Here is a 16,802-nt window from a genome sequence, read left to right as displayed (position 1 = left end):
AAGTAGTAATTTCATAATAGTTAATACTAGTCGCTACTGCTAGCTACTTGCAATTTAAAGTTTGATGTAATGGTAAGAATCTAAGGATGCTAATACATATTCAGAGATAGCAGTAGTTGTGCCTTTCCACTTTGTAGCCCAGTGGACTAGTTTTCTTTTGTTATATTCACTGATACTATAGCCCACTAGACTATAGACTACAGGGTTTTGTCGACAGAGGCGTTGTTGACAGATACTGTCGACAAAGCCTCTGTCAACAAAGAGCATCTAGACTACAGCCAGTTCTGTCAACAAAGCAAGCTGCTTTGTCGACATGAGAGTGTAGATGTAAAGGACAGTGTAGATGCAATAACGTCTTCTGTCAACAGAACTCTGTCGACAAAAGGCATTATTCCTCGTAGAATGAGGTTTACCGCCGTCAACAAAACTGCCGAGTTCTATCGACATTATGTCGACAGAACTCGGCGGTAGTGTAGACGCAGTGTCAGCCGACGGTCATGGCTGTGTGTGTGTGTGTGTGTGTGTGTGTGTGTGTGTGTGTTTCCGAGAAAAGGTTTAATGTCTGTGTCTTTACTGCTAGGACTGGGGTCCCGTCGCAGAGGGTGGCCAGCAGGCCAACAGACGCCCTGTTATATAGGAAGAGCTTATTACACCTTAGATTTTAGCTGCTAGAACACAGGGGTTACTTCGCAGCGGGCAGCCTAGGAAAGGCTGAAAAGGTGCCCCAATGGATCTTGTCACCTGGGAGTGACACAGATCCAAACGCCCAAGCTTTCTCCCTATGTCTTCCCTTTATGACCGGCTGAAGTTCTTTTAAATTGTGCTTGGTTCTATAACAGCAACTGAAGGAGTCAGGTTAAGCTTAAACAGTTACAGGTTTATTAAAGAAACTTATAAATCATATGGTTACAATGGCCCAATGGGAAACCTCAAGTATTTGGAGAGCTGAAAATAGTTTAAGGGGAAGTTCTGACCATAAGTACATAATTCAGTCACAGAAGTATCCTGACATTATGCAAATGTCATAACAGGTACATGAGATGTATCTAATGCTAGCCTGCTTACCTGCCTATATATATGTTCTTAAGGATTTGATTTGCTTTATTATAATAGATTTATAGGGTTATATATGTTTGAGCTGTAACAGGGCACTTGGTCATCTCAGTGTTTCAAGATGATGTCCCAACAGCGTTTTATGGTTCCATTCCTGGGTCTGTAATCCAACTGGTAACAAGGTGTCCGTGCTGAACCAAGTGATCTAAGAGCAGCATTTTTGAGAGGTAGCTTATGTGTTTGGTCTGATCCAGCAACCACTCATTTAATTACTACTTATAATATGACCTTCTGTGAGTTTGTAGCAAGAACTATGTTGTTCTGCACTCTTTCTCACCTATCCCTCTTCACTGATACTATAGCCCACTAGACTAAGGCAGAAAGAAGGCAGCAGAATAATATCAAAAGACTTGAATTCAGAGAAAACTACAGCTAAATGAATACACATATAAAGATGTAATGTGAATTAGTATTAGTGTATAGAAATGTATTTGCATAATGTCTGGACTAAATACACTGAATGTCCTTGGCACAAAGAAAGTGGAAAACAGGGAAAAGATAATTTATAAATGGAAGTATTAAAAAAATGTGGTGGATTCACTTTTGGCACAAAAGACAGTTAATCTTGATTTTTCTAGTTTGCCTCCCAGTTCCACTAAAAATGAGAATTAGAAACTTTATTATCCAGTAGGTTGGGTTATGCAGTTAAAATGGACAAAGAAGCATGAGAGAGAGAGTTGGACAAAGAAGCTGGAGAGAGAGTTTTAAAATCAAGAATAATGCTTTCTCAAAGTGGATGAACACATAAGCAGCTTATGTATGAAAACCAGCAATTCTTTTTGGAAATTTCATCTAGATATTAAGGATGTTAAAATACATGTATTTGTGTAAATGTGTAACTGCTGATTTTTTTTTTTAAAGCGGTTACATGTTTACATGCAGGGGGGCAGGTAGGAGCTGTTGCTCATGGTAAGCCAGCTTAAAAGCCAGCTCCCACAAGAACCAGCTTCTTCCTGTCCCTACCTGTGGTGCTGCCTCTGATACAGAGTGCGTGTAACCTTGTGGGTTAACTAGCGAGCCCAGGCTTATCAGTTAACTGTGTACATGAATAACAGAAATAAATCTACATTAAAGGAATGTTTAAATCACAGTGAAGCACACAAATTAGGAAATGCACAATGTAGGTTGCCTTTTGTGTATGCTTTAAGAGAGTTATTAATTATGACTGCTATTTTTTTCAACAGGAAGTTAGTCTCATTCAGTGCATTGGAGGTAGGGTGTGTGCTAAATGAGCGGCTATTATATAGCTTTGTCCTCATTGTTCAGCATGCAATCCCAGGTCTATTTTCTTACCACTGTTCAAATCCTGCTCTGAATGTAATTAATTTCCTCCTGGACTGTACTGTAGCACTTACCACTACAATATTGGGGTGCTTCACAAACATCAGTGAATTTTATTTTTCACAATATTCCTGTGAGATGGTATAATCTAATATATCTGTTTCAGCTGAGAATCCGAGGTTCACAGATTCAAGTGTTGGTTAATTTTGGAAGCGCAATTTGAGGTGACTAAAAATTGACTTTTCAGAGTGTCTCATGCTATATAGCACTTAATATTTTCAGAATATAGTTATCACTGACTTCAGTTTCAGGTGTGGGTGTTCACTACTGCAAACTGGATGCCAGGATCTCAAGTCAGGCACCCAGAAAATGAGGAACACACAATTAGTGACGTGTGAAATGTTTGGTTTAAATTGCTTGTTTAGCACCATATAGGAACTTTGTGGCACAGGCAGGGATAAAATCCAGTTTTCCTGGGTAGCATTTAATTGTGAGACCATCTTTTGCTTTCCTGCCAGCCCTGCCTTATTATCCACCTACTGACACCTGGAACAAACAAGGCAAGGCTCTTTGTGACAATAGTGACTTTAACTACAGAATACTAATTCGTTCCCTGACCAGATCCATTCTTCACACTGCATAAGGTAGGCAGCCTATGGAAAATAGTAAATCATAATATGATTAGATTGACTACATACATTATGATTAGGGATGTTAAGTAGCGATAATTTGCTGGTCAAGTAGTCAATGGAATTTCTATTGACTACTCGACTAGTCGTTAATGAAAGCCACTTGGAAGCTCTCACTTCTGGCTCATGCTGGGTCTCAGCACAACTCCTAGCTGCCGCTCTGCACTCTTTAAGGGACAAAGAGGAGCCAACAGGGAAAGATGCTGACTCAGTCTCTGGTCCCCCTCCGGGTCTCAAGACAACTCTCCCCCGCACTGCCACTTTGCATTCTTAAAGGGACAGAGCAGCGGCAGCCGGTCGTGTGGGTCTCTCAGCACAAGCCCTCCCTTTGCTCCCCGTTGCCACTCTGCATTTTTAAAGGGATAGAGGCTCTGTCCATTTAAAAATGCAGTGTGTCGGTGGTGGGGCTTCTGCTGAGAGAGAAGCGGGACCGGCTGCTGCTCTGTCTCTTTCAGGATTCAGAGTGGCAGTGCTGGGGAGGGTTGTCCTGAGACCCGGTGGGGACCAGAGACTGAGTCAGCGTCTTTGCACTCCGGCTACTCTCTGTCCCTTTAAAGAGTGCAGGGGGGAGGGGGCATGAATGATCCAGTAGTTGATAGTGCTACCCAGTAAGCTCCTGCTTATTGGGTAGTCGACTACCCATTCACACACACAAGGGGCTAAAATAAAGTTGCACAGGAACTCTCAATTCTGGCATTTTTTTTAACTTCTGTTTGACTTTGCAATGTCAACATTGTTGTAATGTAGATTTTTTTTTTTTTTTAATTTAAGCCATGAGGTTTCTAAACAAATAAACACACACACAAAATCCCCTTTTGTGGACCAGTGCTGATCCCCATGTAGCTGGTTTATGTGTCGTGTAAGAAATTATTAGAGGATTCTCAAACTTTTTTTACCCTCCCTCCCTTACCGCCCCCCGTATGAAAATATTCAGTCTGTCATGATCTCTTCCACCTCCACCCACAGAAAAGGGATAGTGAATTTTACTGTACATACCAGGAATGTAAAAGATTAGTCGACTATCTAATAAGCATTTTCTTATTGGATACTCTTTTAACTAGTCGACTAGTTGATATGAGATAGAGGCAGCGAAGGGGAAGGGGTACTTCAGTGGCAATGTGGATCAGGTGTGCGGTGGCTGCCCCTTTAAAATGCCGTTTCTGTGCCTTTCAGAGGGGCAGTTGTGGAGCAGGGACCCCAGGATCCCCGCAGCATATCCCCAGAACGAGCTGGGGAGTCCTCAGCTGATCCCAGGTTCTGTGAGGAAGTGCCAGGGGAAGCCCGAGGTCAGCTGGCCCTTTGAAAGGCACAGAAGAAGCATTTTAAAGGGACAGCTGCCACACATCTGATCCATGCTGCCACTTTGAAGTACCCTTCAAACAGCAAACAGCACAGGAATGCAGGGGCAAGATTAGAAAGGCAGTGGCGCCAAATGAGCACAAACTAGCTACGGGAATAAAAGGAAACAAGATGTTTTATAAATAGATTAGAAGCAAGAGGAAGACCCAGGAGAGGGTAGGCCCACTGGTCAGTGAAGAGGGAGAAACAGTAACCGGAAACTTGGAAATGGCAGAGATGCTAAATGACTTCTTTGTTTCGGTCTTTACTGAGAAGTCTGTAGCAAAGCCTAACATAGTGAATGCTAGTGGAAAGGGGGTAATTTAGAAATAAAATAAAAAAAGAACAAGTTAAAAATCACCTAGAAAAGTTAGATGCCTGCAAGTCACCAGCGCCTGATAAAATGCATCCTAGAATACTCAAGGAGCTGATAGAGCAGGTTTCTGGGCCTCTAGCTATCATCTTTGGAAAATCATGGGAGACAGGAGAGATTCCAGAGGACTGGAAAAGGACAAATATAGTGCCCATCTATAAAAAGGGAAATAAGAACAACCCAGGAAACTACAGACCAGTTAGTTTAACTTCTGGGCCAGGGAAGATAATGGAGCAGGTAATTAAGGAAGTCATCTGTAAACACTTGGAAAGTGGCAGTGTGATAGGGAACAGCCAGCATGGATTTGTAAAGAACAAATCATGTCAAACCAATCTGATAGCTTTCCTTAATAGGATAACGAGTCTTGTGGATAAGGGAGAAGCGGTGGATGTGGTATACCTAGACTTTAGTAAGGCGTTTGATACGGTCTCGCATGATATTCTTATCAATAAACTAGGGAAATACAACTTAGATGGGGCTACTATAAGGTGGGTGCATAACTGGTGCATAACTGTGAACCATTAATAACTACTTTGAGTATGGTGAATGCTATTTATCTCAGACCATTTCTCCAATTTGTCCAGGTCATTTTGAATTATGACCCTATCCTTCAGATTAGTCGCAATCCCTCCCAGCTTGGTATCATCTGCAAACTTAATAAGCGTACTTTCTATACCAATATCTAAATCGTTGATGAAGACATTGAAGAGAGCCGGTCCCAAAACAGACCCTTGAAGAACCCCATTTGTTATGCCTTTCCAGCAGTACTGTGAACCATTAATAACTACTTTGAGTATGGTTATTAATGGGATAACCATACTCAAAGTATGTATAATAGGGATAACCATACTCAAAGTAGTTATTAATGGTTCACAGTACTGCTGGAAAGGCATAACAAATGGGGTTCTTCAAGGGTCTGTTTTGGGACCGGCTCTCTTCAATGTCTTCATCAACGATTTAGATATTGGTATAGAAAGTACGCTTATTAAGTTTGCAGATGATACCAAGCTGGGAGGGATTGCGACTAATCTGAAGGATAGGGTCATAATTCAAAATGACCTGGACAAATTGGAGAAATGGTCTGAGATAAATAGGCTGAAGTTTTATAAAGACAAATGCAAAGTGCTCCACTTAGGAAGGAACAATCAGTTTCACACATACAGAATGGGAAGCGACGATCTTGGAAGGAGTACGGCAGAAAGGGATCTAGGGGTTATAGTGGACCACAAGTTAAATATGAGTCAGCAGTGTGATGCTGTTGCAAAAAAAGCAAACATGATTCTGGGATGTATTAACAGGTGTGTTGTGAGCAAGACACGATAAGTCATTCTTCCGCTCTAATCTGCGCTGGTTAGGCCTCAATTAGAGTATTGTGCCCAGTTCTGGGCACCGCATTTCAAGAAAGATGTGGAAAAATTGGAGAGGGTCCAGCGAAGAGCAACAAGAATGATTAAAGGTCTAGAGAACATGACCTATGAGGGAAGGCTGAAGGAATTGGGTTTGTTTAGTTTAGAAAAGAGAAGATTGAGGGGGGACATGCTAGCAGTTTTCAGATATCTAAAAGGGTGTCATGAGGAGGAGGGAGAAAACTTGTTCATCTTGGCCTCTGAGGATAGGATCAACTGCTGGATCTTGTGTAATTTTTCAGGTCTTGGGGCCCCTAGATATGTTCTTGGGACATGTCATCTCTCAAGAACTGTGTCCTAACAGCTGTGACTCTGTTTGATCATCTGTCTTTATTATGTTTGGGAATTTTCACTCTCCAAACCTTGGTTTCCTGAAGCTTGAGAAAGCGTCTTCACTTTTCCCATCTCCTGCTAACCCAAGATACTTCAACTGAATAGGTTATTGAGTCCAAACAGCATAGTCTTAGGAGAAGAGGGCATAATGTCTTGTCAATAATGGTAGATGCACATAGAGAATTTTTTTGATACAGCAGTTTTGTAAGATGAACAGGTAGATTTCCCAACTCACCACAATACGTGTGACATAAAGACCTCTGCCAAATCATGGAGGCACTTAATTTCTCGCCTAAGAATTTTTTTAGCAGGGGCAAATCTACAGTTTTCATTAATCCCTTTTTGGGAAACAGTTGACCTATTGTTTTATTCAAACTTTCCAAAAACAATTCATCCTGAATGGTTAAAGTTTGGTATCATTGTCAGCAATTGTAAACTGGGCCATACAGTGTGACGTATCTGACAGCCTTAATGTGGCAGGTACTAGCAGATTGGTCTATAATTCAGCTAGAGTGGTAATACAACAAGAATACTTGTTGTATTCTTGCATTTTCCTGTGCCTAATCCAGTTTTGGTCATGGTATTATAAATCTGTAAATAAATGAAAATATTAGCATTGTGGGGAGTTATGGCTTTCTCAGGAAAAATGAAATCTCGCTTTGCAAACGTTTGTTTTAGAAATGTGCATCTGTCTTTCTGTTCATCTATGAGTCTAGAACTCCTAAATGATAAAAGCTAGGACCAAAAGAGGTATTCACCTTCCTCCTATCCAAACTTAAAAGCAGGGTCAGGGTTTGGTTATGCCAGGAAAATGGGATCTGCCTGGAATGGGATTGTTTTCCATAACAGTAATTCCCAACTGCCAGTCCATGGACTGGAGCTGGACTGTAGACCACTGGCTGCCAGTCCGTGGCACTCTGCCAGGCCACACCCATGTCTTTATTAGCTCAGCTGGAATCTGAGTTCCCTATAAACTGTGTAGCAGCATGGCGGTACAGCTGCTAAGCCCCATTCAAAGGCTTAGGGCTGCTGTGCAGAGAGCTTCCTGGCTGGGGAGGGACACTCCCTCAGCAGTAGAAGCTCCCTGCTCCAGACAGTGAGCATGCTGGTAGGGAAGGGGACATAAGGAGGGAGCGAGTAAAGTACCGTTGCTGGAACAGGAGAGAGCCAGAGGAGAGGAGTGTTTGGAGGGTGCAGTAAGTATAGGAGAGGAGAGGCTTGATTACAATGATCTGATAACAGTGGCTGCGTTTGCCTGCAGCTTCCTGTGAGGAAACCTAGCTTGCTCCTCTAGCTTCCTGGTCTAGGAGAGGGGGAGCTGACTGCATGGGTTAGGTGGGGAAAATGGTGGCGCTGCTGGTGTCTGTGCAGTGAGGTGGGGGCAGAGGGGAGTTTGGAATGTCTTAACTTGTTTTCCTCTGGGCTGCAGGCAGCAAGAGTCAAATCCTGTTTGCCTCAGCACAGCAGCAGTTGGGGTACAGACACAGGACTCTCTCCTGTTCTAGGACAGGCTGTATGGGGTGGTCGCAACATTTTGGGAGGACTAAAAACTTTTAGGTTGCTTTTGAATGCCAGAACAAAAAGCTTAGCATGTGACATTTGCGTGCTTACATTTTAAACAAAGTTTACATAGGTGTTAATGGCTTCAGATAAGAAAGGAAAGGATCCTTTTAATAGATTTTTTTTGTTAGTGTTGTAAATATCTTCAATCTCTAATCCGTTACAACAACATGTGTTGTGTGTGTACAGATGCAAAGTAAAATAACAGGTGACCTTAAAATTAATTAGCATAATGAATATGCAAATATATGAATAAAATGTTACCGATCTGCCAAACGTTTGTGAATGGATTTGCCAGTCTGCGGTATAAAAAAAGGTTGGAAACCATTGTTCCATAACAGGGGAAATGAGGGAACTGTTAGAGGGGAGAGTTATATTGCAGAGTGATCCACAGGGTGATGCCATACCACTGCCCCCACCCTCTGCACAGGAAGCCCAAGCCATGCCCCCTCCTCCTTTGGCCCCTATGCTGGACAAGGGGATGGATAGCGCAGCCTCCATCTCTGAGAGTGCTCTGGGAGCCAGCAGCCCTAGGCAGAAGCAGCCAACAGTGGCCCAGCTTGTCCCCAGGCCTTAGGCTCTCCCCCATCTCCAACTCAGTAGGGTTGCCAGGTGTCCAGTATTGACCCAGACAGTCTGGTTTTTTTGCCTCCTGTCTGGTAAAAAAAATAAAATAAATAAAAATAAAAAAAATCAGAAAATACCCAACAGGGGAGCTTTCTTCAGGCGCAGAGTAAGAAAACAAGATGGCTGCCAGCAAAAAACCCCATCAAGGGCCTTGCTGAGTTTTTTTTTTTTTTTGTATTTTTGTAATTTTTTTTCCTTATCTTTTTCTTTTTTTCCCCTCAGCAACTTTGGTCTCCCCTCCCCCCCTTTTTTCTCTATTTTTTTTTTTTTTTTTTTTTTTTTTTTTTGGCGGGGGAGAGGAGTGTTCAGTATTTTTGGTTAAACCATCTGGTGGCCCTACAACCCAGTGCCCTGACTGCTGTATTCTCACTCCTCCCAACCTGACTCCTTTCCCAAATTAAAAAAACACCAGGCATATCTGCTAGCTTTAAAAACAGTAAAATTCCGATAATCCGGCACCTTTAGGACCCAGGAGGTGCTGGATTATCAGATATGCCAGACTATCGGGAGGGGGGGCTATGAGCAGTCTGGGGTGTGGTGGGGGGGATGCCACCCTAGGCCCCTCATAGCCCCCCCTTCCGATAGTCCGGCTCTGCCCCAGGCGTCCCTGATTCAGCCACTGTTGATCAGTTTCAGCAGCGGCTGAATCGGGGATGCCTGCAGCAGAGCAGCTGGACTGCTGCCGGGTTGGTCCGGTAGCGCTGACCCTTGGCGCGGCAAGACCAACCCAGCAGCACCCCAGCTGCTCTTGGGGACGCTTGGGGCAGAGCAGCTGGGGTGCTTCCGGGTTGGTCTGGCAGTGCCGCTCCTTGGCACTACGGGACCAACCCGGCAGCACTCCAGCTGCTCTGTCCCAAGTGTACCCAAGTCAGCTGCTGTTGAAACTGATCAGGGGCTGATACCAGGAAGTCGGGGCAGAGCAGCTCTGCCTCGGGCTTCCTGGAGTCAGCGGATGAATCGGGGACAGCTGGGGTGCTGCCGGGTTGGTCCTGCAGCCCCGAGAGGCAGTGCTATGGGACCTACCCCGCAGTACTCCAGCTGCTCTGCCTCCGGCTTCCCCGATTCAGCCGCTGATCAGTTTTAGCAGTGGCAGAATCGGGGAAGCTGGGGGCAGAGCAGCTCCAATGGTCCGGCTGCCCGGAGCACTTCTGGGTTCCTGATAGTGCCGGACCATCAGGAGTGCCGGACCATCAGATGCCAGATCATCGGAGTTTTACTGTATTAGTGACTGACACAAAGAAATACTTTAGAGGAAACAATGGTATGTCCTTTTCTAGGGCTCATCTTGGGCTTTAAAATCTTCCTTTCCTTTCCTTTCCTTTCCTTTCCTTTCCTTTCCTTTCCTTTCCTTTCCTTTCCTTTCCTTTCCTTTCCTTTCCTTTCCTTTCCTTTCCTTTCCTTTCCTTTCCTTTCCTTTCCTTTCCTTTCGATATTTTGGTGTTCGTTGGTATATTAAGAATTGTTCTCCATATCATTCACTTTTTTCTTCCTTGTTCAAAACTATTTTTTCCCCATTTTTGAAGGAAACGGTAACCAAAAATATAGAAAATCTTTGTGTCATACTGAGTGAGCACAAAGACAGATTGTCAAAGCAGTGATACCATTACTACTAGTACATACTCATGGGATTGCAGCTCCTTCTTCTTGCAGCGCGGTGATACTCATGGACGTCATACCTTCTCAAATTTGCTTCAGCTAGAGACAAGGAAATTCTATTCAGATGGCAGTATCTCCATGACTGGAAGTCTCCACTTCATTTTTTTAGCAGTTGATTATATTGGGTTAATAGAAAGATTTACTACTTTGTTTTTTCCCTACTTCTTACAATTTAAGGACGGCAGGGACCTGTGATAGGGCCTTCAGCAACCAGGCAACCTACTGGCCAGATTATTGAGAATGGAACTGTGTGGGGGAGGTGAGGCTAGCCCCTCCCTTCCTGTCTCTGGTCCTGACTCTGGGCTCTGTACAGCTTACCCTCTAACCCTGGGAGGCAGATTTCTCCTTTTTGTGAGGTGGAATGTACAGGACCTGTTCTTTGAGGGTGTCCCAATGTGTAGGTTCTCTTAGTTTTGGGGGTGTGATCCTGCTGGGCTGGTTACTCTGCAGTTGGGACGTACCTGTTCGCTCCTCTTGAAGGGAAAGACTTTTTTGCTCCCAATCGCTGTATGCACTGGCAGGTTTCTGGTTCAGTCCTTTAGGCAGGCAAACAGAGCTTCTGTCACATTGTTAGCCCTTAATTGAGCAAGATTCCCTTCTTTTCTACCCCTCATTAAGCTGGCATTGTCTACAGGTATAGCAGGACAAGACCACCTTTGGCACCTGCACCTTTAATTCCTGCTGGGCTGGGCAGCAGTTTCTCTGCTTCTTCACAGGACCACTAGATCACCTAGTGTGACCTCTTCTGTATCACAAATTATCAACACCGCCTGCACACTAAACCCAACAACAGAAATTAGACTATGTGCCATAGATAAAGAACATGCAGGGTCTGGAGTTACCACTGCCCGAGGTCTCTGTAATGGCAAGAAATTGTGATAATCTCCAGATCCAACTGGCAACAAACCCTGACTTCATGCTGCAGAGAATGGAGACAAGCCAGTAAAGTCACTGCCAGTTGGATATGGGGGTGGGGAAGACTCCTTTATGATCCCACGTGTCCCTTGACCATACATATCAAGTTAGACTAATTGTATGAGCAAAAAAACTGGCTGACCAAGCACCAGATCACTTTGGTCCTGACCAGTTTTGGATTAGGACCCCTGTTGTGCTATGCACTATGCAGGCATCTGTACAAAACAGTAGAGGTTGAACCTTTGTAATCCAGATTTCAATAGTCTGACATCATGGGTGATCCTGTGGATAATCCAAGGGTGGATTGTTTGCGGGGAAAACCTACAGGCTGGGACCAGGAGCATTACTGGACCAGGGAAGAACTAAACTCTGGTGGCCCAAGCAGGGGATCCCTGCCAGCCTGCATGGACCACCCCAGGTCTGGCAAATTATCTGATTCTGCACTGGTCAGGTCCAGTGTTCCCTCTAAGATTTTGTCTTGTGTACCAGTATTAAGTTCATGTGCACTTGTTCGGATGTGTGCCACAGTGGCACCCAAATTATTAATAAATATCTTATAAACCTCTCCCTTTTCCCTCTGCTGCCATGTCTCCCACTCTCCCTTCACTCCATCTGCCCCCCTGGTTCTTGCTGCTGCGCCCCACCCCTCACCTCCTCTGCTGTCCTGGCTCCAGCCCTTTTCACTCCCCTCAGCCCTTTGAGGAGCTGTCCCCTCCCGTGCACCAGCCCTTCTCTTCCCCCTGTGTCCCTGCTTCTTCTAACCTCACTCTGATCATCCATAGCTACCCCTTCCCATCCCCTCTACCCACCTCTCCTGCCTCTGTCCTCTGGTGCCTGTCCCTCCTTCCACGTGTCTGCCCTTCTGCTTCACCCCCACAATACCTTCGGCACCTGCACCTTCTCTTATGCTGCATCTTTCTGGTGCCTCACTGCTCCTGCCCTCCCAACATCTGCCCCCTTGCCCTCTTCCTCCCTGTGCCCATCCCCTCACCACCCTCTGCCCTAGTTCTCCTCATGCACCTCTGTGCCCTCATACATGACTTGCTCCATTCTCTGCCTTCCTCATGCCCACCCCTCCTTTCAAACCCTCTTCTCCTGGCACCCATTCCTTCCCCTTCTCTCTTCCTCCCTATTGTGTCTCCCTTTTCTTCTCTCAACATCACCCTGTCCCTTACCTTCTTGCTCTCCAACTGACACTGTCCCTCCTCTTTTCCTGATTGTCTTCTCTTGGGCCCCCTGGCATTTGTCTCTCCTCCACCTTGCCCCTTGGTGCCTTCCCCTTTCTTCTGCGCTGGCTCCTTCGTCCCCCCTCAGCACAAGCCCCTTCCTATTCTCACCTACCTTCCCCTTAGTTCTCCCCGTACACCTTCCCTAACATTCTACCTTCAACATGGAAAGCAATTTCCGGGGCTGGAGGAAAGTGTCTGCTGTCTAGGCCACAGATAGTCTTGCTCGAAGCACATTGCCGTCATCTGAACTGAGATCTTGCGTTTTTATTCTGAAATAGCTTATTTGAAAATAAAGCTTGTAATATAGATGTCCTCACATAGACTTTTAGGCCTTTGAGAGTCATAAGGAGGAGGGAGAAAACTTGTTCATCTTGGCCTCTGGGGATAGAACAAGAAGCAATGGGCTTAAACTGCAGGGAGGTTTAGGTTGGATGTTAGGAAAAAGTTCCTAACTGTCAGGGTAGTTAAACACTGGAATAAATTGCCCAGGGAGGTTGTGGAATCTCCATCTCTGGAGATATTTAAGAGCAGGTTAGATAGACATCTATCAGGGATGGTCTAGACAGTATTTGGTCCTGCCATGAGGGCACGGGACTGGACCTGATGACCTCTTGAGGTCCCTTCCAGTCCTAGTATCCTATGATTCACCTACGCTATTGTTTTACAGGCTTAAGGCACTTTTGCACTGCTGCCTTAATTCATACCTTATCTAATGTGTACCTGTAGGCTATTGTCCCTTCTCTTCCAGAGATCCCCCCAAAATCAAAATATCCCAAATTAAAATGACAGTCTTACAGTGCTTTGTAGGCTTAGTTCTTTTTACTGTGTTAATTCCAGCTTCAGTAGATTCCTGCCTGGCCTGTTCCTAGCCCTTTGTTTATCCTATTGAAGGCATACTTCAACCATAGTGTGAGTCTTCATGGATTCACTTTAGTGGTCCTTCTGCCCTTACAAGGTTAGTTAACTCTTTATCCTGAAAAATGCAGGGTTGAAGCAGGGACTTCCTCATTCCAGTTAGAAGCCCCCAGCTGAAGCCCTTTACTAATTGATTCCAACACTGAGCAGTCAGCCCACACCAGTGGTAGACTGCCTCAGGTCTCTTGTTTTCCCCTTCTATGGGCTTGTTTAAATTGGAAGGCTTTGTTGGTGTTGCTTGAATTGGCTTTTAAGCTGATATAGTTAAATCAGTTCAAAAGGCTATGTGTATAAATACTCTCATTTTGTGGTAAAAATGGCTTATTTTGATTCCATTAAATCTTCTTCTGAACGGACTTTAAGCTGTTCCCTGTAGACTTTTTTCCCATTGCCATCTGTGAAAAGGCTTTATCAGTTCTCATGACTGATAGCTACTCTCCAGGTCTTGCTTCTACCTCCTGAACTTCCTAACTGAGCGGTACTCTCCTTATGTAATCTTGTTGCTCACATGGCACATCTTGGGACCTATATCATCCTGCATCCCCACCCCTAAATTGCTGAGCCTCAGTAACATGATGGCAGCGGTGTATTTCTTTAAAGGGTCCATCATTCTTTGTAAAAGTAGGAAAATGTGTGAGCTGACATTTATCTCAAGAAATTAGACCATCCTCTTACCTTGGGAGTAAGTGGAAAACTGTTATCCTGTTGTCATGCAATTTCTTTGATGGCTGTCATAATATTGTCCAAGAGTTCTGAAAAAGCTTTTGAAAATGTGTAGAAACTGAACAGCTGAAGAGCACACTGTTCTAGGTCAAAAAAAAAAAGAGAAAAACTGGGAATGATGCATTTACTTGGAACTGCTAAAACTGCTGCATGTCACGTTGTTTCCACAACAGCATTTGTTATAATCCTGCCACAAATATTTAGCTTAATCAGCAAGACTCCCCTAACTATTTGGCTTTTTTCAGTGGGAGCTGTTTCACTTTGGCATGTTCTGTGTAGTTTGTGTGCTATCTCACAAGCAACTACAGTATAACTGAATTACATAATTCTTGTGATCATTTTTTCAAATGTGTCTGGTTTTTTTTTAATTCAAACTTAGAGACATATTCATGAAAGAGTTGACCGTTGGGTAAATGGAAAAACTGCCTTGTATGTGTGTTTCTTTTCTCTCTAGGCTTGACAGGGGACCAACGATCTTACCATGGAAAAGAAAATGTGGATTCTAGACACAATCGAGGAAGAGGAGGAGAGACAACCCGCTTTCATACTGTCAATGTGGCGCAGCCTGTCCGGTTTAGCAGTAAGTTGCAGTCTGGGGAACCTGGTCCAAATGTCTAGAAGTCAGGTCACAAAGTTAGACCATTTCTCTCAAGGGAAAGACTTAATACTTCAGTATTAAGGTTTTATTAAAACAAATTTAACATTGTGGTTCCAGAGCTAGGAGACATTAAATGTTCAAGGACTTCTAACATTTTTTAAAATTGTCATTAAAATGTCTGCTTTTCTTGAACTAAAGTGCCCAGAAGAGCATATATAACAGAGATCTAAATATTTGCATACTACTTTTTCAATGAAGTTATTTGTAAACTGGTATGCATATTTAACATGGTAATTATGAGTGGTTTCTTAAAGAAATTCTAGTGACATGGTAGATTAAGAATGAAATCCTAAAATCTTTGGCAGTTGTAGCATTGCTAATATGTTCATTTTTTTTCTAGTGCTCTCATGTCCATTCCAGCTAAGTGTGCGCACACCATGTGCATGGATTTCAGATCATTTCCCCCCCCCCCCAGCAATACTCTTTGGGCCAGCCAAGAAGTCCCCTGAGTGGCACTGCTGTATCGGTGCACATATACCCCTGCTGGCCCTCCACCCCCTCAGTTCCTTCTTACTGCCTGTGATGGTAGCTGGAGCGCCTGACTACTTGTGAGTTATAACCCCCAGTTTAGTGTATATAGTGGTTTAGTGATAGTGTTGAAATTTTTGACGTCGTCTCCTCACCTCAAAAAAAGATATTTTGGTCTTGAAAAGGGTTCAGAAAAGGGCAACCAAAATGATTAGGGGTTTGGAACGGGTCCCATATGAAGAGAGGTTAAAGCATTTGGGCCTTTTCAGTTTAGAAAAGAGGAGACTGAGGGGGGATATGATAGGGGTCTATAAAATCATGAGTGGTGTGGAGAGGGCGGATAAAGAAAAGTTATTTATTAGTTCTCATAATAGAAGAACTAGAGGATACCAAATGAAGTTAATGGGTAGCAGGTTTAAAACTAATAAAAGAAAGTTCTTCTTCATACAGTGCATAGTCAACCTGTGGAACTCCTTGCCAGAGGAGGCTGTGAAGGCTAGGACTATAACAGAGTTTAAAGAGAAGCTAGATAATTTCATGGAGGTTAGGTCCATAAAAGGCTATTAGCCAGGGGATAGAAATGGTGTCCCTGGCCTCTGTTTGTCAGAGGCTGGAGAGGGATGGCAGGAGACAAATCGCTTGATCATTGTCTTTAGTCCACCCTCTCTGGGGCACCTGCTGCTGGCCACTGTCGGCAGATAGACTACTGGGCTAGATGGACCTTTTGTCTGACCCAGTACGGCCATTCTTATGTTCTTATTGTTAGTTGTAAATAGTTCTTTGTATTTAATTAGCTGTTAGCCTGGTTTTCTGCTTATCTCTCCCCTCCTGGGGAGGGGATGTCCAGTCTGTAGGGATTCAAGCCTTGCGTTAAGTGCTTGAAACTCATGCTCTGCAGCGACCCTCGTGTCTCTGGTTTAAAGTGTCCTGCGGGAGGGCCATCTTGTAGATAGTTGTAAAATCTGCAGCAGCTTCAAGTCAAGGACTAAGTGGGAGTGTAATTCCCGGTTGAAGCTCATCTTAATGGAGTCTGCCCTTCAGCCACCGGTACCAGACTCTGCACCGACGATGCAAAGTGCACCAGCATTGGTGCATGAGGCCTCAATGGCACTGAGGCACTCCAGGGCTCTGACGAAGACCTCAGCACCCCAGCATCAATCTCAGTCACCAGTGCTGAAGAAGAAGAGCTAACACAGGAGAAGGTCCCCTCCAAGGCAGAGCACTCTGAAGAGGCACCACTGGCCCAGTGCTTTGATGCTCCTGCATCTTCCAGGCACAGGTTGAGCTTGGCACGGTGTGTGGGGGTAGTGGGGAGTGAGTCTGGTGCAGGACATAGTGCTAGAAGTTGTCGGTTGACTCCCAATACATTTGACACGGCTTGGGACCAGTGTTCTTTCTAAGCGGTGCAGCTGCACAGCTTCACAGGTGGTTAATGAGCCCCACCTAGTCAGATGCTCCGCTCTGTGCATGGAGCTGGCTGACTGAGCGGGGCTGATTCATCACCTATGAAGCTGTGCT

The 16,802-nt window shown here is 44.5% G+C and overlaps 1 protein-coding gene across 9 annotated transcripts in view; it reads left to right on the top strand.

Moving 5' to 3' along the window:
* Window positions 1-16,802, top strand: part of DGCR2 (DiGeorge syndrome critical region gene 2) — a 107,393-nt gene that overhangs the window by 42,289 nt on the left and 48,302 nt on the right. For 5 of the 9 annotated variants that reach the window (XM_075898228.1, XM_075898227.1, XM_075898232.1 and 2 more), the window contains one exon: window positions 14,613-14,740. In XM_075898228.1, coding sequence (XP_075754343.1) covers window positions 14,613-14,740 — 128 coding nt within the window. The remainder of the gene's footprint in view (window positions 1-14,612; window positions 14,741-16,802) is intronic. The other 4 variants (XM_075898233.1, XM_075898230.1, XM_075898231.1 and 1 more) reach the window with 1 other exon arrangement.

This window comes from Pelodiscus sinensis, chromosome 15, assembly GCF_049634645.1.
Source record: "Pelodiscus sinensis isolate JC-2024 chromosome 15, ASM4963464v1, whole genome shotgun sequence".
NCBI classification, from domain to species: Eukaryota; Metazoa; Chordata; order Testudines; family Trionychidae; genus Pelodiscus; species Pelodiscus sinensis.
Note: the sequence above shows the minus strand (reverse complement) of the source record. Positions and strands in the feature narration are given on the sequence as shown.